At 45.0% G+C, this 24,932-nt stretch overlaps 1 protein-coding gene across 1 annotated transcript in view; it reads right to left on the reverse strand.

The window, feature by feature from the left end:
- The window catches only part of LOC127572276 (growth hormone receptor-like), a 139,577-nt gene that overhangs the window by 17,993 nt on the left and 96,652 nt on the right, over positions 1–24,932 (reverse strand). Inside the window, exons 6-10 of the mRNA XM_052019303.1 lie at positions 18,406–18,568; positions 14,998–15,127; positions 12,004–12,173; positions 3,026–3,204; positions 2,394–2,547 (exon numbers count right to left, since the gene is read on the reverse strand). Of these exons, the coding sequence (XP_051875263.1) occupies positions 2,394–2,547; positions 3,026–3,204; positions 12,004–12,173; positions 14,998–15,127; positions 18,406–18,568 (796 nt within the window). The remainder of the gene's footprint in view (positions 1–2,393; positions 2,548–3,025; positions 3,205–12,003; positions 12,174–14,997; positions 15,128–18,405; positions 18,569–24,932) is intronic.

Raw genomic sequence — 24,932 nt, forward strand, 5'->3', positions numbered from 1 at the left:
AAATGCCAACCGCCTATAGAGCGGGCAGCAGAGTGAGTGGGAGCAGAGTGTTCTAGGCTTTGGCTCAAGGGGCTTCGGTGAAAAGGGGTAAGGCAGGTGAGTAGCTGGTAGGTAGGCAAAGGTAAGGTTACCTGTTATCTGTGATAAATATTTAAGTAGAATATCAGGAGGGGTAACTAAGCGGAGCGGCCAGTGTGTGAGTGGCTCAGGGTAGGAGTGGAGCCTTGAGGCTTTGGCTCAAGAGGCTTCGACGAGCAGAGGCTGAGGAAGAGCTAGCAGCCTGCGAGGTAAGGCTGGTAGGTTCCCTTAAGCTAATTAAAGTTGGATTGGGTAATGAAGGCAGCAGCTCGGGCAGTTGTGTGCTCCGAATGCAGTATGTGGGAAGTTAGGGACAGCACGCTTATCCCTGATGACTACACCTGTAAAAGGTGCATCCAGCGGCAGCTCCTGGCAAACCGTGTTAGGGAACTGGAGCTGGAGCTGGATGAACTTCGGATCATTCGGGAGGTGGAGGCAGACATAGACAGGCGTTTCAAGGAGATAGTTACACCTAAAAGTCAGGAGGCAGGTAGCTTGGTGACTGTCAGGAAAGGGAAGGGGATTAGACAGAAGGAGCAGAGCACCCCTGTGGCTGTTCTCATCAACAATAAGTATACCGTTCTGGATACTGCTGGTGGGGACGACCTACCAGGGACAAGTTGTAGTCCTTCTGGTGAAGGTAATCCCATCATGAGGATGCTGTGAGGGGGACGTAACGAGTCTGCAAAGGGATAAGTGGAGACAGGAGAGACGGCAGGTGCTGGAAACCTGGAGCAACACACGAAGCGCTGGAGGAACGGTGGGTCAGGCAGCATTTGTGGAGGGAAATGGACAGTTGCTGTTTCGGGCCCAGATTCTTCATCTGGACTGGGTCTTCCAGTTGAGGGGTCTCGACCTGAAACGTCGACTGTCCATTTCCCTTCATAGATGCTGCCCGACCTGCTGAGTTCCTCCAGTACTTTTTCTGTATTGGTGTAGAAAGAGTGGCAATTTGAGATAGATGTTCTGAGCTGTGTGACATTACTCAAGAACTCTGCATTTCGTTGATTCACCTGCCATGCTACCTGAAAACTCACTCAAGACAATTTACTGGACTCAAGCTTCTACCATGAACAAGTTAATAAATCCCCAACAGTAACCCTGGAACCAGCAGCCTGAGAGTTCAATTAGTTTAATTCTTAACGTTCACAGCATTCAACAAATGATATCTCCTTCAGTTTTCTGAAACACATAGGTCGTGCCCTGGCCATATGTTTTTGCCTTTAGAACAGACTGGTTGATTCACACTGATTCACACTATCCACTTTGGTCTGAAAACAGGGGCCTGTGAGCGGGGCAGACTCTTTTACTGGTTGTCACATGTCTGCTTTGCAGAAAGATCCCGAAGTTTGTGCCTATCATATATTGAGCATGAAAGCAATTTTGGAAGGGAGTAGGACTCCCCCCCAGCCCCATCCACCCCCAGCTTTGTAATCTATTCCAGCTCGAGAATCCTCCATAATCTGTGTTCCAGGAATCCCCAAATTTAATGGTAGAATCATAGAGCAATACAGCAGGGTTACAGGTCCTTCAGCCCAACCAGTCCATGCCGACCACGGTGCCCACACAGCTAGTCCCAATTTCCTGCGTTCGGCCCATATCCCTCCAAGCCCCGTCCCTCCATGTACCTATCCAAGTGCTTCTTAAATGACACTGTTGTACCTGCCTCACCCACTTCCTCTGGCAGCTTGTTCCATACACTCACCACACTCCGCGTGAAAATGTTGCCCCTCAGGTCCCTTCTAAATCTTTTCCCTCTCACCCTAAACCTATGCCTCCTAGTTTTGGACTCCCCTACCCTGGGGAAAAGACTGTTAAAACCTTATTATGTCTATCATAATTTTAAACATTCCTGTAACGTCGCCCCTCATTCACCTACATTCCAAGGAGTAAAGACCTAACCTGGCCAACCTCTCAGGCCCTCTAGTCCTGGCAACATCCTCATAAGTATTTCCTGCACTCTTTCCAGTTTAACCACATCTTTCCTATAACAAGGCGACCAAAACTGTCCACAGTGCTCCAAGTGCGGCCTCACCAACCACTTGTACAATTGCAACATAGAACATAGAACACTACAGCACAGTACAGGCCCTTCGGCTCACAATGTTGTGCCGACATTTTATCCTGCTCTAAGATCTATCTAACCATTCCCAACATTACATCCCAACTCCAGTACTCAATGCCCTGACTGATGATCAGCCCATCACTCCATCACTGGTGGCCATGCTTCACAAAGACATCAAAAGTTATTCAGTGAGGCTGTTAAAGAACATCCACAATGGCTGACTCTTAGAAAGATTTTTGGTTCTGCTTACCTTCTGCTGATTGAGGTGCTGGAATAAAGATGCTCAACACATCACTGAACTCACTGAAGTCCCCATTGGCGATCTGTTTACATCGGAGCTTGATGTCATAACTCTTGCCAGTACTGAGAGCATACACCGGATGGGCGGTTGAGAAGGCTTCGATCTGTGATATGTAGGGGAAACAAATCAGTTAAAGATTTTCAAATGAAAAATCAGAGAGGTTAGGTAGAGTTGCAGTGCAGATACAAAGTAAAGCTCCCAGTATAATATAGTTTAACTCTGAGACACGTGTCCTTCTGGTAAATTAATGGTACACTCCCTCTGTACCAGTACACTCTCCGTAAGCTGTGGCTGTTAGACTACTCACAGTTATCCAGGTGTGATTTAACTGGGTGGTAACATAACTTCCAACCGCGAGGTATGAAGGCCAGCATGTCATTCGGCTTATAGTGTTTAGGCTAACAAGTCTCTTTGCAGTCCCAATGCATCACTATTTAGAAAGTTCACTGTTCTATACTTTATAGATCCAAAGCAGCTGATCGCACAATGGTTCACATTTGCTATACTTTTCCTCACAATCTATTAATTTTGATGCTACCATCAACAAAGAAAACAATGTTTGGAATTCATTGGAAACATACCGAATCCCAGTGGTTACTCTCACTGGTTTTATACTGGATCTCATACTTCAGAGATATCCATCCATTTTTAATATCAGCAGTAGGTGGAGGCTCCCACCACATCTGGACGTCAGCAAGCAGACCCAACTGGCTGATGTTCAGCAGAGTCCAGTTCAGTGAAATCGGAGGATCCGGCTTCACTGTGAAGAGGAGGAACCAAAGTCAATAAAATATATTTCTTTTAATGATACCAAGAGCATAATTGAGACACAGCAAGTGAATTAACAGCAGGGAGCACCCAGTGATCCACAGTGTGGGATACGGGAGCCTAGTGACACAGTGAAGGATGGGGGGACCCAGTGATCCACAGTGTGGGATATGGGAGCCCAGTGACACAGTGAGGGATGGGGGGACCCAGTGATCCACAGTGGAGGGATACGGGAGCCTAGTAACACAGTGAGGGATGGGGGGACCCAGTGATCCACAGTGTGGGATATGGGAGCCCAGTGACACAGTGCGGGATGGGGGGACCCAGTGAGCCACAGTGTGGGATACAGGAGCCTTAAACTCATGCTGTCTAGTTCTAGACTCCCTTGCTGGGAAAAAGACGCTGGTTGTCTATCCTATCTATGCCCCTCAAAATTTTTAGAAGGACAGCAAATGTGGGACCTTTATTGAAGAAGGCCAGCAAGGATAAGCCAGGAGGCCAGTTAGTCCAACAAAAGTGATAAGGAAGTTATTGGAAAAAAATTCTGAGAGGCAGGATTAATCTACACTTGGAAAGGCAGGAATTGATCAGGGATAGTTAGGCATGGGTTTTGTTGGTGGGAGATTCTGTCTGACTGATTTAACTGAGTTTTTTGAAGAAGTAAAAAACGTATAGATGAGGCAGTGTGGTTGATGTAGTCTACATGGTCTATATCTCCATCCCCTGCCTGTTCATGAATCTGTCTAAATGCTTCTTAAATATTGCTATCGTATCTGTTTAAACTACCTTCCCTGAATGTGTTGGAGGCACCCACCACTCTCTGTAAAAAAAATTGCTTCACAAATCTTCTTTAAACTTTCCTCCTCTCAGCTGAAACCTATGCCCTCTAGTATTTGACATTTCCACCCTGGAAGGACTCTGACTGTCGACCATATCTATGTCTCTCATAATCTGATAAACTTCAATCAGGTCTCCCCTCACCCTCCAATGCTCCAGAGAAAATAACCCAATTTTGTCCAACCTCTTCTTATAACTAAAACTTTTTAATACAGGCAAAATCCTGGTGAACCTCTCCTGCACCCTTTCCAAAGCCTCCACATCCTTCCTGTAATGGGGTGACCAGAACTGCACACAATAGTCCAAATGTGGCCTAACCAAAGATTTATAGAGCTGCAACATGACTTCCCAACTTTTATACTCAATGCCCTGGCCGGTGAAGACTGATGTATGCCTTCTTTACCACTGTTACGTATGCACAGAGCAAGAACAACAACGGTGCGGTAGAATAAACATTTTTACTGATTCATATTAATCAAAGTACAAAAACAGGGCAACTTACAACTGTAGATCCATGAGAAGGTCTGTGGAGACCTAAAAGCGCGCGAGTCCCTGGAGTCCCGCGCCAAAAGTGAAGTTGTGCGTACGTCAAAGGGCGTCGTTGCTCCGCCAGGCAATCAGCCGGCCAGTGCGAGCGTGCGTATAGGCACACGCGTGCGTACTGCCACATTTGTGCCATCGATCCGCTGGACGATCGACCGACCGGCATGTGCATGCATACAGGTGCGTGCACGCGCATTCGCCACATCCTCCGTACGGTTCGTCTGTACGGTTCACCCTTCCCCCCATAGGAGGGAACTGCAGGGGAAGAAGATAGGTTAGGTGAACATGGGGAAACATTGAGAAGATTTTTCCACCGCTATTCTGCCTGGTATCAGTCGACCGGCCGACGGACCGTTGTGAACCGCCGCAGGGGTGGGGAGGGGGCTTCTCTCTCGGTGTCTCCCTGATTAGTCGAAGCCGAGGTCGGTGGGCTGTGAAGGTTCCCCTCTCAATGAAGCATCTGTTGGTTCATCTACTTGAATGGTAGCTTCATCGGCAGGGGCCGCTCCTGTGGCTTCACCGGGTCCTCCGTCGGTTCGCTGGCGCACGTGACCCAAATGTCCCCTGACAGTTCATCCATCTGGCAGTTTAAGTTCTACAGCTGGACTGTTACGATGTCGGACGACGGCCGGTTGCCGGTTTCCTTCGTGCGTGAGTCGAGTGTTGACCTTGTCGTCAGCACTAAACGTTGGCGGCCCAGTGTGGGTGTCACGGTTTTGTTTCATGGCCTCTTGTTTGCTGTGAACTCGTTCCTGCATGGCTGACAGCAGGAGATCCAATCTGGTGCGTAAAGTGTGTTTAACATTAAATCAGTGGGGGACGCTCCCGTTAGTTTGTTTGGGATGAGTCGGTAACAGAAAAGGAAATGGCCTAATTTCATCATCAGATCACCCTGTGTTTGTTCAGAAAGTTTGCACTGCTCACTCAGCCGGGCCATTTGAAGCTCCGTGATGTGGAGCCGTTGTCAGGTGCCCAATACCATTCTTGTCTACAAACTCCTTAAATCCTGCACTCGGGAAAGCTGGGCCATTGTCGGATATGATAATTTCTGGAATACCAAATGTAGCAAAGACCGACCGTAGTTTAGTTGTCGAAGAACACAACATACGAGTCAGTAATACCTCTATCCACTTCAAATGGGCAGCCACAATAACCAGAAATGTGTCCGCAGAACAGTCCAAAATGGTTGATGTGAATGCACTTCCACGGGGAATCAGGCCGGGCCCGTGGTTTAAGGGGGGCCTTTGGTGATGCTTTTTGCATCTTATGACAAATAGGGCAGATGCGCACCACATCCTCAATATCAGTGTCCATTTTTGGCCACCACACACAGCTTCTCGCAAGTGCCCTCACTCTCACCACCCCAGGGTAAGCGTTGCGCAGATCGCGGAGTCTGCTCTTGCAGCCTTGAGGGAGAACCACTCCTTGACTACCCCAGAACATGCAGCCATCCTGTAGGCTCAGTTCATGTTGGTGATTTGTAAATGGTTGAAATTCGGGTGAAGGGCTGGGGTGCCACCCAACCTGTCGTTCACTTTTTACCTGTGATAGGAGTGGATCAAGGGCTATCCACTGCCTAATGAGGTGATTTTCGATTGGTTTTTCATCTAGGCTTTGTAACAGGTGAACAACCTCGAACGGAGGGGTGCCGGATGCTGTGCCCTCAACAACTGGAATCTGCTTAAGGCATTGACAATGACATTTTTGTTTCCGGGGGTATCTTCATTGTGTAGGAGTAAGCAGATAGGGTCAATGTCCATCGTTGCATTCTCAGTGAGGACATTTGTTGGATAACTCGTGTCTCCCCCACTAAGCCGAGCAGAGGCTTATGGTCTGTGTGGATTTCGAGAGGCCGCCCAAATATGTATAAATGGAAGCGCTATAAATAGGACCGCAAGAAGCTGCAGAGAGTTGTAGACACAGCCCAGCACGTCACGGACACCAGCCTCCCCTCCTTGAACTCTGTCTTTACTTCTCGCTGTCTTGGTGTAGCAGCCAGCATAGTCAAAGACCCCACCCACCCGGGTCATTCTCTCTTCTCTCCTCTTCCATCGGGTAGAAGGTGCAGGAGCCTGAGGGCACGTTCCACCAGGTTCAAGGACAGCTTCTACCCCACTATGATAGGACTATTGAACGGTTCCCTTATACAATGAGATGGGCAATGACCTGATGATCTACCTTGTTGTGACCTTGCACCTTATTGCACTGCACTTTCTCTGTAGCTGTGACACTTTACTCTGTACTGTTACTGTTTTTACCTGTACTACATCAATGCACTCTGTACTACATCCATGCTCAATGTAACTGCACTGTGTAATGAATTGACCTGTACGATCGGTTTGTAAGACAAGTTTTTCACTGTACCTCGGTACGTGACAATAATAAACCAGTACCAATACCAATACCAAGCTTGATGCCAAACATAATAGCTCGGGCTTCTTAGTCGAGCTGTGAATAATTCATCTCCACCTGATGCATTGTTCTTGAAGCGACAGCAATGGGCATCTCTGTTCTGCAAGGCGTTCGATGTAGGAGGGCGGACCCCACCCCACACGGTGAGGCGTCACATTCCCTGACTACAGGCTTTTCAGGATCATCATGCACCAACATGGACGGAGAACTGAGGGCGGTTTTTATTTGTTCCAATGCCTGTTGCTCAATTCTTGGCCATTCGATAATCAACGCTTCAATAAGCATCGAATTAGTTCGGTTGGATGTCTTTGTATCTGCATTCCTACACAGCCAGAGTTAATCTTGTGATGAAATCACCAACGTTCTCATCAGGGGGCTGTCGTAGCTGCGAGAACCTTAAGTGTGTCGTAAAGACATTGTCCTGCATCCCCCAAATGTTGTCTGAAGCCTCAAACGCGCCAGCCAGTTCAGCCTTGTTCTGTAGGTGCAGAGCGTCAAAGTATTTCTACCGGAGTTCTCCCAAGTGCATGCGAAACAGCTTGAGTTTGGCAGCTTCCTCCAGCTCCACCATCGGTGTTAAAGCTGGTAGAAGTTCAATGTAATCAGACAGCCAGTATATAACACCACCCACGACACCACCACCACTAATCCTGGGAGGTTTTCTTCCATTGTAGCCAGGTTTCTGGTGTTGGTTTTGCCACAGTTGCAGCCCAACTGGGTGCTTGAAGTAGAGGCCATTCTCGTTTTGAGCCTTGTCGCCAATTGTTACGTATGCAAGAAGCAAGAATGACAACGGTGCAGTAGAATAAACGTCTTTACCGATTCATATTAATCAAAGTACAGAAACTGAGCAACTTACAACTGTAGATCCACGAGAAGGTCTGCAGAGACCTAAAAGTGCGCGAGTCCCCGATGTCCCGTGCCAAAAGTGAAGTTGCACGCATTAGAGGATGTTGTTGTTCCGCCGAGCGATCAACCGGCCAGAGCGCGTGTACGTACTGCCACATTCGTGCCATCGATCCGCTGGACGATCAACTGACCGGTATGCGCATTCGCCGCATTTGTCATGTTCTCTGTACAGTTCGTCCGTACGGTTCAACCACCCTATCTAATTGTGTTGCCACTTTCAGGGAGCTATGGACTTGGACCCCAAGATCCCTCTGTACATCATAAGGGTCCTGCCATTTGCTGTATACTTTCCTCTTACAGTTGACCTCCCAAAGTGCAACACACACACTTGTCTGGATCAAAATCCGTCTGCTATTTCTCAACCTACATTTCCAACTGATCCATATCCTGCTGTATCCTTTGACAGCCTTTCTCGCTGTCCACAGCTCCACCAATGTTTGTGTTGTCTGTAAACTTACTAATTCGCCCACCTACATTTTCATCCAAATCATTTATAAATATCACAAACAACAGTGGAACATCACTGGTCACGGACCTTCACTCAGAATAACACTCCTGCACCACTACCCTCTGCCTTCTATGGCCAAGCCAATTTGAATCCAATCTACCAAGTCACCATGGATCCCATGTGTCTTAATCTTCTTGATCAGCCCACCATGAGAGACCTTGTCAAATGCTTTAATGAAGTCCATGTAGACAACATCCACTGCACTATCTTTATCAATGATCTTTGACACCTTCTCAAAAAACTCCATCATTTGTAGGACACGACTTCGCCACACAAAGCTATATTGAGTATCCCACATAAGTCCGTGCATTTCCAGATGTGTGCAAATCCTATTATTGAGAACCTTCTCCAATAATTTCCCTGTCACTGATGCGATCTCACCAGCCTATCATTTCTTGGTTTGCCCCTACTACCCTTTGTAAATGAAGGAACAACGTTGGCTATTCTTTAGTCCTCAGGGACTGCGCCTGGCTAAAGAGGATACAAAGATCTCTGTCAAGGCCCCAGCAATTTCTTAGAAACATAGAAAAACCTACAGCACAATTCAGGCCCTTCGGCCCACAAAGCTGTGCCAAACATGTCCCTACCCTAGAAATTACTAGGCTTACCCATAGCCCTCTATTTTTCTCAGCTCCATGTACCTATCCAATAGTCCCTTAAAAGACCCTATCGTATCCGCCTCCACCACCATTGCCAGCAGCCCATTCTACGCACTCACCACTCTCTGAGTAAAAAACATACCCTTGACATCTCCTCTATACCTACTCCCCAGCACCTTAAACCTGTGTCCTCTTTTTTTTGAAGAAATCACAGGTAAGGTGGATAAGGGAGAGGCGGTAGATGTTGTGTATTTAGACTTTCAAAAGGCCTTTGATAAGGTGCCTCACAAGAGACTGATTAATAAGATGAGAGGTCATGGAATTACGGGTAGGATAACAGAATGGGTGGAGCATTGGCTGGTTGACAGGAAGCAAAGAGTGGAAATAAAAGGATGTCGTTCTGGTTGGTTACCGGTTACTAGTGGTGTGCCGCAGGGGTTGGTGTTGGGACCGCTCCTTTTTACCTTGTACATTAACGATTTGGATGATGGAATAAATGGTTTCGTGGCTAAGTTTGTGGATGACACCAAGATAGGGGGAGGAGTAGGGAGTATTGAAGAGATAGGAAGGTTGCAGAGGGACCTAGACAGTTTAGGAGAATGGGCAAGGAAATGGCAGATGAGATTCAATGTAGGGAAAAGTGCAGTTGTACACTTTGGAAGCAGAAATAAGCGGGCAGATTATTATCTAGGAGGAGAGAAAATCCAAAGCACGGAAGTACAAAGGGACTTGGGGGTACTCGTGCAGGATACCTTAAAGGTTAACTACCAGGTCGGATCGGTGGTAAAGAAATCGAATGCTATGTTGGCATTCATTTCGAGAGGTATAGTGTATAAAAGTAAGGAAGTGTTGATGAGGCTCTATGGGGCACTAGTGAGGCCTCATTTGGAATATTGTGCGCCGTTTTGGGCCCCACATCTTAGGAAGGATGTGTTGACGTTGGAGAGGGTTCAGAGGAGATTTACGAGGATGATTCCAGGAATGAAAGGGCTTACGTATGAGGAGCGTTTGTCGGCTCTTGGACTGTACTCACTGGAGTACAGAAGAATGAGAGGGGACCTCATAGCGACATTTAAAATATTGATAGGAAAGGACAGAGTAAATGTGGCTAGGCTGTTTCCCTTGGTGGGTGAGTCCAGGACCAGAGGGCACAATCTTAGAATTAGAGGGCACAGTTTCAAAACAGAGATGAGGAAAAATTTCTTTAGCCAGAGGGTGGTGAATTTGTGGAACTCCTTGCCACGTACAGCAGTGGAGGCCAGATCAGTGGGGGCGTTCAAGGAGGAGATAGATAGATATCTAAATAGTCAGGATATCAAGGGATATGGGGATAAGGCCGGAAATTGGGATTAGAATAGTTTTTTTTTCTTCTTCTTCTTCCCCCATTCCCCATTTCTCATTTCTATTTCCCTTTCCTTGGAGCAGACTCGATGGGCCAAATGGCCTGCTTCTGGTCCCTTGTCTTGTGATCTTGTGACCATTTCAGCCCTGGGATAAAGCCTCTATCTACCCAATCAATGCCTCTCATCAACTTATACACCTCTATCAGGTCCCCCCTCATCCTCTGTCTCTCCAAGGAGAAAAGGCTGAGTTCCCTCAACCTGCTTTCATCAAGGTATGCTCTGCATTCCAGGCAGCATCCTTGTACATCTCCTCTGCACCCTCTCTATGGCTTCCACATCCTTCCAGTAGTGAGGCGACCAGAACTGAGCACAGTACTCCCAGTGGGGTCTGACCAGGGTCCTATATAGCTGCAACAATACCTCCCGGCTCCTAAACTCAATTCCACAATTGATGAAGGACAATACGCCATATGCCTTCTTAACCACAGAGTCAACCTGCGTAGCCGCTTTGAGCGTCCTATGGACTCGGACCCCAAGATCCCTCTGATCCTCCACACTGCCTAGAGTCCTACCATTAATACTATACTCTGCCATCATATTTGACCTACCAAAATGAACCACTTCACACTTATCTGGGTTGAACTGCATCTGCCACTTCTCAGCCCAACTTTGCATCCTATCTATGTCCCGCTGTAACCTCTGACAGCTGTCTATACTATCCACAACACATCCAACCTTCTCTTGCCTCTCTCAATAACCTAGCTCTCATCAGGCCCAGGGGACTTATTCCCCCATGATGTTCTTCAGAAAATCCAACACTACCTCTTCTTGACACCTACATACCCTGTTCTCACTATCTTCCATGTCCTTCTCCTTGGTGAATACTGATGCAAAGTACTCGTTTAGTAGCTTGCTCACATCCTCTGGCTCCAGGCATAAATTCCCTCCTTTGTCATTGAGTGGTCCTACCCTCTCCCTAGCTACACTCTTGTTTTTAATCTATGTATAAAATACCATGGGATTCCCTTTGTTTAAAAGGGTGGTACATGATACGATAAAGCACAGGTAGGTCTAAAAATGTATGTTTGAGATCAAATTCACCTTTAAACAGTTTTGTGACATAGTCTTCTCCAATATATGGCAGCAAATGTCACATTGTACATCCACAAACCAGATGAGCATCTAATATTTGCAGTATTAAAGCTCTCAAGTTAATTTGAACTTCCAGGAACGTAACATGGGAACTGAAACAGCCCTAGATAAACTAAACCACTGTCAAAACAGACAAAACAATTCAGTTCTAGTGTCTTTGTCTTCAACAGCCCAATAAAGTAAATTGTTTCATGGTCTGAAGGGTGCAAATCCCAGACAATATGAATTGAAGTGGCCAGGAGTAAGAAGAGAAGTCATGAGAATTTTTCACCCAAGAGCAATGCAAGTTACCAAGCAATGAGATTGTAGTGAACAATGGTGATAAGTTTGAGAAATGGTAAGAGGAAGGACTGAAGTTTACAGAGAGAAGGTGTGTAAAGATTCAGGGGCCCAACCAGCTCTGCACCTTCTAGACAGCATGTGTTCAAACTCTTCTGATGTAATCACTCCACCCTGCTGCACTACCACCCTCCCAGAGGAGTTCTTACCTATGTTATCAATGGAGAAGCACCGTTTATCGAAAGTGATGTTCTGATCCTGAAATTCAGACTTCAGCTGTACGCAGTATGAAACCCAGATGGAGGTGTAGGTCTGGTTGAAGTAGCAGGAGTTTTTGTTGGACAAGTATTTCGGACATTCTTTCCAGTCAGCATTATTTCTGAAGAGACATTTTTCTGTTAGTATCTTCAGGAAACAGAAGTTATTCCAAAACATGAAACAACTCAACATTACATAAGATATCTTTATTAATTACCTGTACATCGAAACACACAGTAAGATGCATCTTTTGCGTAGAGTGTTCTGGGGGCAGCCCGCAAGTGTCGCCACGCTTCCGGTGCCAACATAGCATGCCCACAACTTCCTAACCCGTACGTCTTTGGAAAGTGGGAGGAAACTGGAGCACCCGGAGGAACCCACGCAAATACAGGGAGAATGTACAAACTCCTTACAGATAGTGGCCGGAATTGAACCCTGGTCGCTGGCGCTGTAATAGCGTTACGCTATGTTCACAGACTAGTGATTAACTATCTCTTGGAAACCACTTTCTGTATGTCAGTAACTATATCCATAACAGAAAATTACTGGTTCAAAGAAGTGCATGTCAGTACAGTAAATAGTCAGAGCCAAACCTCATCTTTGCATAAACCAATAGAACTTGAAATTGCTGGTGTAAACATCAGCTTAACTCCTCCTTCCTCTTGTGTAATGAGAAGCTGCAGGGATTCATTGACTGCCAGATACAGTCTCCAAGGCAAAAGAAATTACAACTGATCCAATCAGATATTTGCAATCAGGTATAATTTATAGCGACAATTTACAATAATTTTGGCTCAGTCCAGCTCCATAATTAGCAGGCTTCCCTCAACCTCCCACTAAATGTTAATGTTTTTGCTGCAGTGAGGGTCTTTTATTGAGTAAAGGAGGGAAACATATCTCTGATATGCACCAGAGATTATGTATGAGAAAAGCCCATTTGCTCCAAAACTCATTCTGAAGATAAATACTCATTTCAAATATTTATCGTGCTTTGATGAAGGAATGGATTTACATGGCCCTGAGGAATTTCCACTCAGACGCGAGATCAGAGGAAAGATGAAGACCACTTAACAGAGGGTTTCTGCCCCTTCATGACAAGATCTCGTGGCGAGGTGGAACCAGGTATCATGTTCATAATGAAAAGCAAGTTGTTTTTACAAAGATGAAGTTAAGTACTTCTTATAAATAGACATAAACTACCTGTTCTGTCTCAGCCCTCTGAAATTTTCCCTTCACAAAAGAGAAATTAATGATTGTATACAGCAGAAATTTGAAAAGCAGCATTCCCAGATTAACAACTTGGCTTTTCTTATTGAAAAAAAGTGATGAATAAATTCACTGACTGTAAACTTTCTTTGCATGTGGTAGTATACATGAAATTCCAACTCATTTTGCCTCTCTTCTAAAGGTTATCCTGGAATATTTAATTCCATACCTTGGTTACTTTGCAACCAAGGCCCTGTAATGGCTATTATAGCATATTGATTTGAGTTGTGATATTAATTGTGTCCTCTGCCCCTTCTTGAATCACTCTGGTTATCATTACCCATTTCACTGCTCTACCTGCCTTATCCTCTCTCTCTAACTTTCTAAGTTTCCCTTTCCCAGAACTCACAATTCTCCTCCACTTACCCCCCCACCCCCCCCAACAACTTAGGTTTAAAGCTTTATCTATAGCCCTAGTTATTTAATTCACTGGTACACACATCCCAGTTCAATTCATGAAGAGCTTCCTCTTTTCCCAATACTAATGCCCTAATGCCACTGTCATATGGCTCAAAATAATCTCTCCCAGACCAGTCTTTGAGCCACGCATTAAGCTCTCCGATCTTACTGAACTCTGCCAATTCCCACGGGGTAGTTAATCTAGATCCTCTTTGCAGTTCTGCATTTTAATTTGGACTCTAGCTGCTGGTACTCCTTCAACAAAACCTCCTAGATCATGGCAACTGAGTCCTTCCCCTTTACACTCCAACTTCCTCCTCAGTAACATGTCCCAATTCCTTTAGGTAAAACTGTTCCTGCAGCACTATTCTTTACTGTCATTAAGCTATGTATAATCCCTTGTGTTTAACTTTTGCAGATTTCAAGAGATAAACCAGCAAAGGGAAAGACCTTCACCAGAAGACATCTGAAGCAGAGGATATACATGTGTGAAATGATGCATTTTGGAAAGAAGTACGAAGACAGGCATGGTAAGATATATTGTATGGTTTTAAGAAGGATTCATGAACAACAACAGCTGGAAGTTACATTTATGAATTTACACTTGGTGCATCAGGTAGAACTGCAGCCTCAGAGCACCAGGGTGAATCCTAACCTCAGGTGCTGTCTGTGTGGACTTTGCACTGGAACTGGATGGGTTTCCTCTGGGTGCCCTGCTTTCCTCCCACACCTCAAAATGTGCGGGCTGGTGAGTTAATTGGCTGCTGTAAATTGCCCCCACTATGTAGGTGAGTTGCAGAATCTGTCAGGGAGTGGAGTTGATGGAAATGTGGAGAGAATAAAATGTGTTTGGGTGGGAATAACATAAAATAGGTGGTTGGCGGTCGGTGCAGACTTGTTGTGTCGAAGGGACTGTTCCTGTGCTTTATGTCCCTGAAACGCTATGACTATAACACATCGATAAAGCTGTTGAAAAGACAACAAATGGAATTCTTGCTTTTTAAACAAAAGCATAGGGTACAAACATTTATTTGGTATGTTCTTTTAATAAATCATTCATTACTCACCTACTGCAAAGGTTTGTCCAATTCTGGGCACTGGGAGGAAAGATGGGTTTGGATTTTCCAGAATTGTACTGAGCGACTTAATTACATGCAGAGACGGGAGTAACTGGGAATGTTCTCAAACCGGGAAGGTTAATTCTTCCTTACAAAGAAAATTCACTGGTGCAGAAAAATGAATGCTGTAAAGAGCAATAACGTATGTCCACCAAATCTTACCCCTTTGTGTAAAAGAATTTTAGTTGCCTTAGTTCCGTCAGGTTTTGGTAATTTCCAGTGCTCCACCTGCAGGTGAATGTTTCCTGCTCTGGTGAGCGGCATTCAATGATGCTGGGCCTTTCCAAAGGAACTGCAGAAGAAGAAGAGCAGTGTATATAAGAGAATCATAACCATACTCCTGGAACACAGGTAGCTGGTTTTCTAAGACATGGACAAAACTGAGCTCCTGCACTCTTGCACGTTGTTAACCAAGATTCTGCCACTGCGTTATCTGGATGGATCAACAGCATGACAATGGCAATACAAGAAACTTCAATACACATACCCATTCACAATGACTCTGCATCTCCATTCACCTGAATGCCCCCCTTTTGTCCCAGCCGAGGATACTGAAACTCTCACTCTTTAAGTATCGACCTTGACACTGATGAGGGAAGAAAGAATGTTGGCCTTGCCTGTTTGTTCTCTTACAGACCTCCTGAAAGAATATTTCCGGCCACAGGATTGGCATCAGGTTGCCTGTACTCAGAACAGTGAATAGAGTCATAGAGCACAGAAACAGGCCCTTCAGCCCAGTGGGTCCACGGCAACCAAGATTCCCATCTAAGCCAGTCCCATTTGCCCATGTTTGGCCCATATCCCTCTAAACCTTTCCGATCCAAGTACCTGTCCAAGTGTCTTTTAAATGTTGTTAAAGTAACAGGCTTGACCACTTCCTCTGGCAGCTCGTTCCATATACTGACCACCCTCTGCGTGAAAACGTTGCTCCTCAGGTTCTGATTAAATCTTTCCCAGCTCACCTTAAACCTGTGCCCTCTAGTTCTCGATTCCCCAACCCTGGGAACAGACTGTGCACAATCACTCTATCTATGCCCCTCATAATTTTATACACCTCTATAAGATCACCACTCATTCTCCTACGCTTCAATGATAACAGTCCCAGCCTGTTCAACCTCTCTCCATAACTCAGTCCCTTGAGTCCCAGCAACATCCTCGTAAATCTCCTCTGCACTCATTTCACAGAACATTACAGCACATACAAGATACCTTTATTAGTCACATGCACATCGAAACACTCGGTGAAATGCATCTTTTGTGTAGAGTGTTCTGGCGACAGCCCACAAGTGTCGCCACGCTTCTGGCGCCAACATAGCATGCCCACAACTTCATAACTCATATGTCTTGGGAACGTGGGAGGAAACCGGAGCACCCGGAGGAAACCCACGCAGACACAGGGAGAAAATACAAACTCCTTACAGACAACGGCTGGAATTGAACACGGGTCGCTGGTGCTGTAATAGTGTTACACTAACCTCTACACTACCGTGCCTGCCCATACACTACTGTGCCTGCCCTTACACTACAAGCCCTTCAGTCCACGATGTTGTGCTGACCTTTTAACTCACTCTAAGATTTATCTAACCCTTCCCTCCCACATACCACGCCATTTTTCTATCATCCATGTGCCTATCTAAGAGACTCTTAAATGTCCCTAATGTATCTGCATCTACCAGCACCCCTGGCAGCACGTTCCAGGCACCCACCACTCTCTGTGTAAAAAACTTACCTCTGATATCCCCACTGTACTTTCCTCCAATCACCTTAAATTATGTACCCTCGTGTTAGCTGTTTCCAGCCTGGGGAAAAAGTCTCTGGCTGTCCACTCGATCTAGCCTCTTATCAAGTCACCTCTCATGTTCTTTCACTCCAAAGATAAAAGTCCTAGCTCGCTCAACCTATCCTCATAAGACATGGTAGCATCCTGGTAAATCTCCTCTGCAGCCTTTCTAAAGCTTCCACATCTTTCCTATAGTGAGGCGACCAGAACTGAACACAATATTCTAAGTGTGGACTAACCAGGGTTTTTATAGAGCTGCAACATTACCTCGCAGCATTTGAACTCAATACCCTGACTAATGAAGGCTAACACGCCATACGCCTTCTTAACAACCCTATCAATTTGCACAGCAGCTTTAAGGGATCTATCGACGTGGATCCCAAGATCCCTCTGTTCCTCCACACTGCTAAGAATCCTGTTATTAACCCTGTATCCTGCCTTCAAATTCAACCTTCCAAAGTGAATCAGTTCACATTTTTCCAGGTTGAACTCCAGCTGCCACTTCTCAGCCCAGCTCTGCATCCTATCAATATCCTGTTGTAACCCTCGATGACCCTCTACACTATCCACAAACACTGCCAACCTTTGTGTCACCTGCAAACTTACTAACCTACTCTTCCACTTCCTCATCCAAGTCATTTCTAAAAATCACAAAGAACAGGGGTCCCAGAACAGATCCCTGTGGAACACCACTGGTCACTGACCTCCAGGCAGAATGTGCTCCATCTACCACCACCCTCTGCCTTCTATGGGCAAGTCAATTCCGAACCCACACAGCCAAATTTCCCTGGATCCCATGCCTCCCGACCTTCTGAATGAGCCTTACATGAGGAACCTTATCAAACGCCCTGCTAAAGCCCATATGCACCACATCCACTGCTTGACCCTCATCAATGCATTCCAGCTTAATGGCATCTTTCCTGTATCAGGGTGACCAAAACTGAAGACAATATTCCAAATGCAGCCTCACCAATATCTTGTACACCTGCAACATAACATCCCAATTTCTGTACTCAGTGCCCTGACTGATGAAGGCCAGTGAGCCAAAAGCCTTCTTCACCACCCTGTCTACCTGTGACGCCACTTTCAGGGAACCATTTACTTGTACTCCGAGATCTCTCTGTCCTACAACACTCCCCAGGGCTCTACCATTCACTGTTAAAGTATTCCCCTCATTTGTCTTCCCAAAATGTAACACCTTGCACATCCAAATTAAACACCATCTGCCATTCCTCGGCCCACTTACCCAGCTGATCGAGATCCCTCTGTAAATCCTGAACCATCTGCACTGTCAATGACACCACCTATTTTAGTGCCATCTGCAAAATTAGTAACCCTGCCTTGTACATTCTCATCCGAATCATTGATATAGATGACAAATAGCAATGGGCCCAGCACCGACCCTGGGGAACACCACTAGAATAGATGTTGAGGAATGCGAGGAAAAAACCCTCAATTTTATTCATAATGTAAACCCACAGATGCACTTTCCTGCACTAGGAAGACCCATCAAGTTCTCACCTGCCTGTGATGGGCAATGCATTTTCTGGTAAGTATAACAGCAGTAAACCTGGCAACCTTCCTCTTCTCAGACCCAATGAGAGTGACACGCCCTAACACTGGAGCAGCTATCCCAGCACAACCACAGTACTTCTAGATCTATAAGCTGGCACTGAGAGCTCTCAGTCACTGCCAAACTCATACAGTCTTTAAATAATATCTCAAAAAAAGTTGTGTGCTTACACTCCCACACTTAGTTATTTATTCATGGGTTTTAATATTCATTTCACCTTCTACTGACTGTGGTGTTGGCAGGAAGACATTTAAAATGTTGCTGAATTCACTGAAATTGCCAACGTTATGGTAAATGCACTTCAGTCGGATAGCGTACTCCTTCCCTGTTGCAAAGCTGTAAAGAGGTTGAGGAGGATGCTGGCCAGGCAAAGTTTCAATCTGTGAAGAGAGAGAAATTTAGCAAATTCTATTTTATCATAAAGGTCAAGGTGAAACAACAAGGCAGCAGGGACGTAATTAGAAAGAGGACAGCATTAGATTTTCAGAAAAACCTCTGTAATCATCAAATCATCCAAAAGGAAAACGTCAGTGCTTAAATATGCACTCTCCTCAATGCAACCCTTGGCCATTTTCTATTGGTTGCTGCTGATGCAACGTTTAATGGTTACCTCTTACCACCTCCACCCTCACCTGCTGCCATGTATATCAATGATACGAAATGAATGACAACCAATAAGTAGAGATCGCTATGTCTTTTCAACTGACTTAATCTGCTTGGGGAGTGGGTGGAGTATGGACAGGGCAAGATAATTTCTCTCGACCTATCCTCCATCCATTATAATATGAAAGCCGACATTATAATTGGTTCTCTGCAGGATCTTAAACATCGGTTTGTGCTTCTGTTTTCGGTTGCCAACAGACCCATCAATTGGTTTCAACATCTACAGAGTTCCTTTTTCCGTAAAGAGGTAACGTACACAGTTCATTCATATTCAATCACAGTTTGCAAATAACAGTACCTGGGACATTGAAAACCACCCCAGAACATCTTTATAGAAAGAATGACCAAGGAGGTGGTGAGGCTAAAGGATTCAGAGAGGAAAATCCAGATTATGGATGGGGGGATCATTAAAAAGTTAGGCGATGAAGAATTTGAGGAAATGTGGAGCTGTAGGAGGTTAGAGAAAAGGGATTAATGAAGTTAATACATTGCAGAGGGAGGATACCCAATTAGCTTTAAAGATATAAAATGTTGGTTTATTATTCTCACATGTACTGAGATATAGTGACAATTTGCGTGCCATCCAGACAGATTATTCCACACATCAGTACATCGAGGTAGTTTAAAGAAAACAGAATGCAGAATATGGTGTTGCAGCTACAGAGAAAGTGCAGTGCAGGCAGACAAATAAAGTGCAAGGGCTACAATGAGGTAGACTGGGAGATCAAGGAGTTCATCTTTTGCGTATGAGAGGTCTGTTCAAGAGTCTGATAACAGTGGGATAGAAGCTGTCCTCGAGCCTGGCAGCACACGCTTTCCACCCTTTGTATCTTCTGCCCGATGGGAGAGGGGAGGAGAGAGAATGACCATGGTGGGAGGTGTTGGTTGATTTCTTGAGGCAGTGGGAAGTGTAGACAGAGTCAATGGAGGGGAGCCTGGTTTGCGTGATGGACTGGGCTGTGTTCACAACTCTCTGCGATTTCTTGCGTAATTGGGGAGAGCAATTGCCGTACCAAGCTCTGATGCATCTGTGATAGAGGATGGAGAATGAAAAGCTAGCTCAGGACACAGTTAATATAAACTGGGTTGCAAGGGACCTAACACTACAACATTATATGCTACTGTCTCAGATCACTAATATTTGTACAGAGAAGAGTACAGCACAGGGACAGGGCCTTTGGCTCATGATGTCTATGCCGAGCAAGATGCCAATTTGAACAACACATCTGCCTACATGTGGTCTGTATCCCTCCATTCCCTGCCCGTTCATGTGTCTGTCTAAATGTTGCTATCGTAAACGTTGCTATCGTATCCGCTTCCATCACATCCCCAGTGGTGTGTTCCAGGCACCCACCACACTCTGTGTAAAAAAATCTTGCCTCATAAATCTCTTTTAACTTACCCCCCTCTCACCTTAAAGCTACGCCCTGGAGTATTTGACATTTCCAGCGTGGGGATAAAGACCGCTGACTAGTTACATATTACCCTATTACTATTCGCACATATTATACCATGGCCAGTGAGCAGATATTTCAACATTATAAATTCCAATCTTAGCGGACTGATATTAACCAACACTTTTGATAATAACTATCACTGATAACTAGTGATAGTCTGAACAAAAGGACACAATACTCACGTTTATTAATGCAGGTAAAAGTGCTTTACTTTATGGCAATGCTACTGAACTACACAAGACCACACAAGACTGCCCCTTTGACTTCTGTGAGATTCATGGCTAATTCCCATCTACGAAACAGCATCTAAAACACAGCATCAATTTTCACACATGGGCTGGTGACATCCAGCTCTACTCTGCCTGCTCCTCCCTCCAATACGATTTCTGTCTTCCATACTGCATTGGAGAAATCAAACACAGATTAGGTGGGTGCTTTGCAGAACATCCCTGTCCAGCCTGCAAGGGTGACCTCATAGCCTCTCATTTCAATTCTCCCATCCTGATCTCTCTGGCCTCTGAAACTATTCCAGCAAAGCCCAATGTAAGCTTTAGAAACAGCATCTCCCCTTCTGACGCACACTGCAACCCCCACTCTGTTTATTTCACATAACCAACATCTGTGAGGCCTTAAACTCTGGAATTCCCTCTTAAAAACTCTCTCCGTTCCAAAAGATGCTACTTAGGATCTAGTGAGCTGACCAAGCTTCTGGCCATTTGTCTTACTATCTCTTCACATGGAATAGCTTGGGGTGCACATTACAGGTTCTACAGAAATTCAAGCTGTTACTAATTGGTTGAGATAATACATACTTCCCGCTGCACAAAGTGCCTGAAAAGCTGAGGTGTTGATGTTAAATGAGTAAATGGGATGCTAAATTGGGCCAGAAAATATCCTTGGAAAGTAAGTTTGAGAAGAACTCGATATTCCAGAAATACATCAGGAGCAAGAGTGTGGCCAGGAAAGAGTGGGTTCCCTTAGAAACCAAAGAGGTAATCTGTGTGTGGTGCCAGGTGATGTGGGCAAGGTCCTAAATGAATATTTCTCATCTGCATTTACCAAGGAGATGGACATAGAAGATAGTGAGTTCAGGGAGGGGTAAGTGGATAATCTGGAGCAGGTCAGTACTAAGAAGGAAGAGGTGTAAATTGTCATGGGACGCACAAGGGTTCATGAATCTCCAGGGACAGATGAGATCTATCCCAGGTTGCTATGGGAAGCAAGGGAGGAAATAGCCAGGCACTTAACAGAGATGTTTACATTTTAGTTAGCCACAAATATGGTGCCTGGAGGATAGCTAATGTTGTTCCTTTACTTAAGAAAGCAGCAAGGATAAGCCAGGTCAGTGAGCCTGAAATCAGTAGTAGGGAAATTATTGGAGAATGTCCTAAAGGATACAATTTATGTACATTTGGAAAGGCAGATGCTGGTCAGGGATAGTTAGCATGGCTTTATGGGGGGGAAATCCTGCCTCACTAATTCGACTGAGTTTTTTGAGGAGGTAACAAAGATTGATGAAGGCAGGGTGATAGATGTTATCTAGAAGGACTTCAGCAAGGCATTTGACAAGGTCCCACGTGGTAGATTGGTTCAGAAGGTTAAGGCACATGGGATCCAAGGCAAGCTGGCCAAATGGATCTAAAATTGCCTTGGTGATAGGAGGCAGAGGATCATGGTGGAAGGATGCTTTTCTGATTGGAAGTCCACAGGGATCAGTGCTGGGACCTTTATTGTCTGTGACACATAGCAATGACTTGGGTGTGAATGTAGGAGGTATGATAGTTAATATGCAGATGACAGGAAATTTGGTGGTGTTGTGGATAGTGAGGAAGGTTGTCTAAGGCCACAGCAGGATACAGATTGAATTTAATCCTGACAAGTGCAAGGTGGTGCAACATGGAAAATCAAATAGGGGTAGGACATGTACAGTAAATGTTAGGGCACTAAGGAATGGTGATGAAGAGAGGGACCTTGGGGTCCAAGTCCATAGCTCCCTGAAAGTGGCAACACAGGTAAATAAGGTGGTGAAGAAGGCACATGGCATGCTTGCCTTCATAGGTTGGGGTAAAGAATATAAAAGTTGGGAAATTATGTTGCAACTTTACAAAACCTGTTTTTTTAAACTGCACTTGGGGAACAGTGTGCAGTTCTGGTCTCTATACTATAGGAAGGATGTGGTTGCACTGGAGAAAGTGCAGAGGAGATTCACAAGGATGTTGCCTGGAATAGAGGATTTTGGTTATGGGGAAAGACTGGATAGTTGGGTTTGTTTTCCCTGGAACAAAGGAGGCTGAGGGGTGACCTGATAGAGGCATACAAGATTATGAAAGGCATAGGTAGGGTAGATAGTAAGAATCTTCTTCCCGTTGTAGAGGCATCATAAACAAGAGGGCATAAATTTGTGAGAGGAAGGAGTTTTAAAGGGATCTGAGGGGTATTTTTTTTTACCAGGAGAATGGTTGATATCTGGAACGTGCTGCCAAAGGAGGAATCAGATACAATCACTATATTTAAGAGGTATTTAAACAGACATGTAAATAGGCAAGGCACAGAAGGATGATGACCTAATGTGGGCACATGTGATTAGTGTAATCAAAGAGAAATCAAAAGGCAGATTATTATGTATATGGAGAGAGTCTGCAAGTGCGTGAAGAATAGAGGGATCTAGGTGTTCCAGTGCATGAATCATTAAAGCCTGCCAGGCAGGTCCAACAAGTAGTTAAGAAGGTTAATGGCATTTTGGCCTTTATCGCAAAGGGATTGGAGTTTAATAATAGGGAGATTGTTACAATTGCACATGGCATTGGTGAGATCTCACCAGGAATATTGTGCACAGTTTTGGTCCCCTTACCTAAAAAATGGTGTAGTAATCTTGGAGATGGTCCAAAGGAGATTCCCCAGACAAATTCCTGGGGTGAAGGGTCGTCCAACCAAGAGAGACTAAATAGTTTGGGTCTTCATTCCTTGGTGTTTAGAAGGATGAAGGGGGACCTTATTCAAACATATAAGATCCTAAGGGCACTTAACGGAGTCAATGTTGCATTGTTTTCACTAGTAGAAGAGTCTTGAACAAGATAAGGGGCAGTCATTTAAAACTGAGGGATGTAGAAATTTCTTTTTGCAGAAGGTGGTGAATCTCTGGAATTTCCTGCACCAGTGGCTGGTGGAAGCTGGATCATTAGAAGTACTTAACGTGGAGGTCGATAAATTTTCAATAGATCGATGGATTGAGGGTTATGGGGAACTGGCACAGGTGTGGAGTTGAGGCCAACATAGATTAGCCATGATCATATTGAATGGTGGGGCACCTTTGAGGGGCGGATGGCCTAATCTTGTCCCTATTTTCTTGTGTAGTGTAGATGGGCAAAAAGGTTGGCATGGACGTGGTGGGTCAAAGGATTTGCTTCTGTGGTGTACAACTTGATGACTCAATGAGTACAATCCTGATCTTTCCCACATCCAAAGTTTCCATGTGAATAATGACCACTCAGGTATAGTGCTAGAATGGTTCCTAAAGCCACAATGGGATGAAAGAGGGAGGCAGGAAACAGAACAAAGAGCATAATGTAAATTTCTGCATGGTGGATTATTTTAGGAAATCTTGATGCTCAAGATGGTTTAAGTCAAATTAGCTCCTTTCCACACATCTGATATGTTGTTACAGGCAAAACAGCAGGCACAAGATTTTATCAAATTTGTAGGTTTGACAGAACAAACAGAAATTCGAACGCTTTTGGAAGTAAACCACACGCCTTGATAGAAGTCCTCTTTTGAATATTTCACACCACTGATTAACTCACACTCCTACCATTAGCACTGATATCCAAGTATGAAGAAGGGAAGTTGCTTACCATTGCTATAGATTAAGATGGGCATGAAAGCCTGGTACCATAGCAATTTTAGTCTCTATAAAATGAGCACTGATTAAGTACTCAAAGCAAAGAAAAAAGCATACTAAAGATCTGAAATAAAAGCAGAAAATGCTGGGAATACTCAGCAAGTCAGGCAGCGTCTGTGGAGAGAGAAAGAGTTGACCCTTTCAGATGGATGGCATTTCATCAGAACCAAATTAAATACCTACAGTGCAGATAAACCCCAAGTCTAACATTGGAATCCACCTATGGGGGCTCTCTGGACCAATTATATTTGGGCTTATACCAATTAGTAAATAAGTGTGCCGTAGGCTGACATGCCTTCGATCCGATATTCTCTGAGGCGTTGGGGATATAGGTACAACATTTGTGTCCCATCACTGCACATGTTACCCCCTTTTCCGCCAAGAGTAAATCTAAAGCTAATCGGTTTTGTAAGACCCAAATTCGCGAGCTCACCACCGAAGTAGTGGCCATACGAACTGTGGCCTGAACAAAAGAGGTCCAGAGAGCCCCCACATTTTACAATAATTCTGATTCAAAAACAGATACAGAGAATGCTGGAGATACCCATCAGGCCAGGCAGCAACTGTGAAGAGGGAAATAAAATGACCCTTTCAGACCATTTAACTAAATCTGCATCTGTGGTTTTCTCGCTTTTGAGAGGATTGCAGCCAATTACGGTTGGTCAACTCTCCATTCAGTTTGTTCCCAGTGAAAGGACACCTGAACATGTGGTGAATTTGTTTGTC

Source organism: Pristis pectinata, chromosome 7 (genome assembly GCF_009764475.1).
Source record: "Pristis pectinata isolate sPriPec2 chromosome 7, sPriPec2.1.pri, whole genome shotgun sequence".
Taxonomy (NCBI): Eukaryota; Metazoa; Chordata; class Chondrichthyes; order Rhinopristiformes; family Pristidae; genus Pristis; species Pristis pectinata.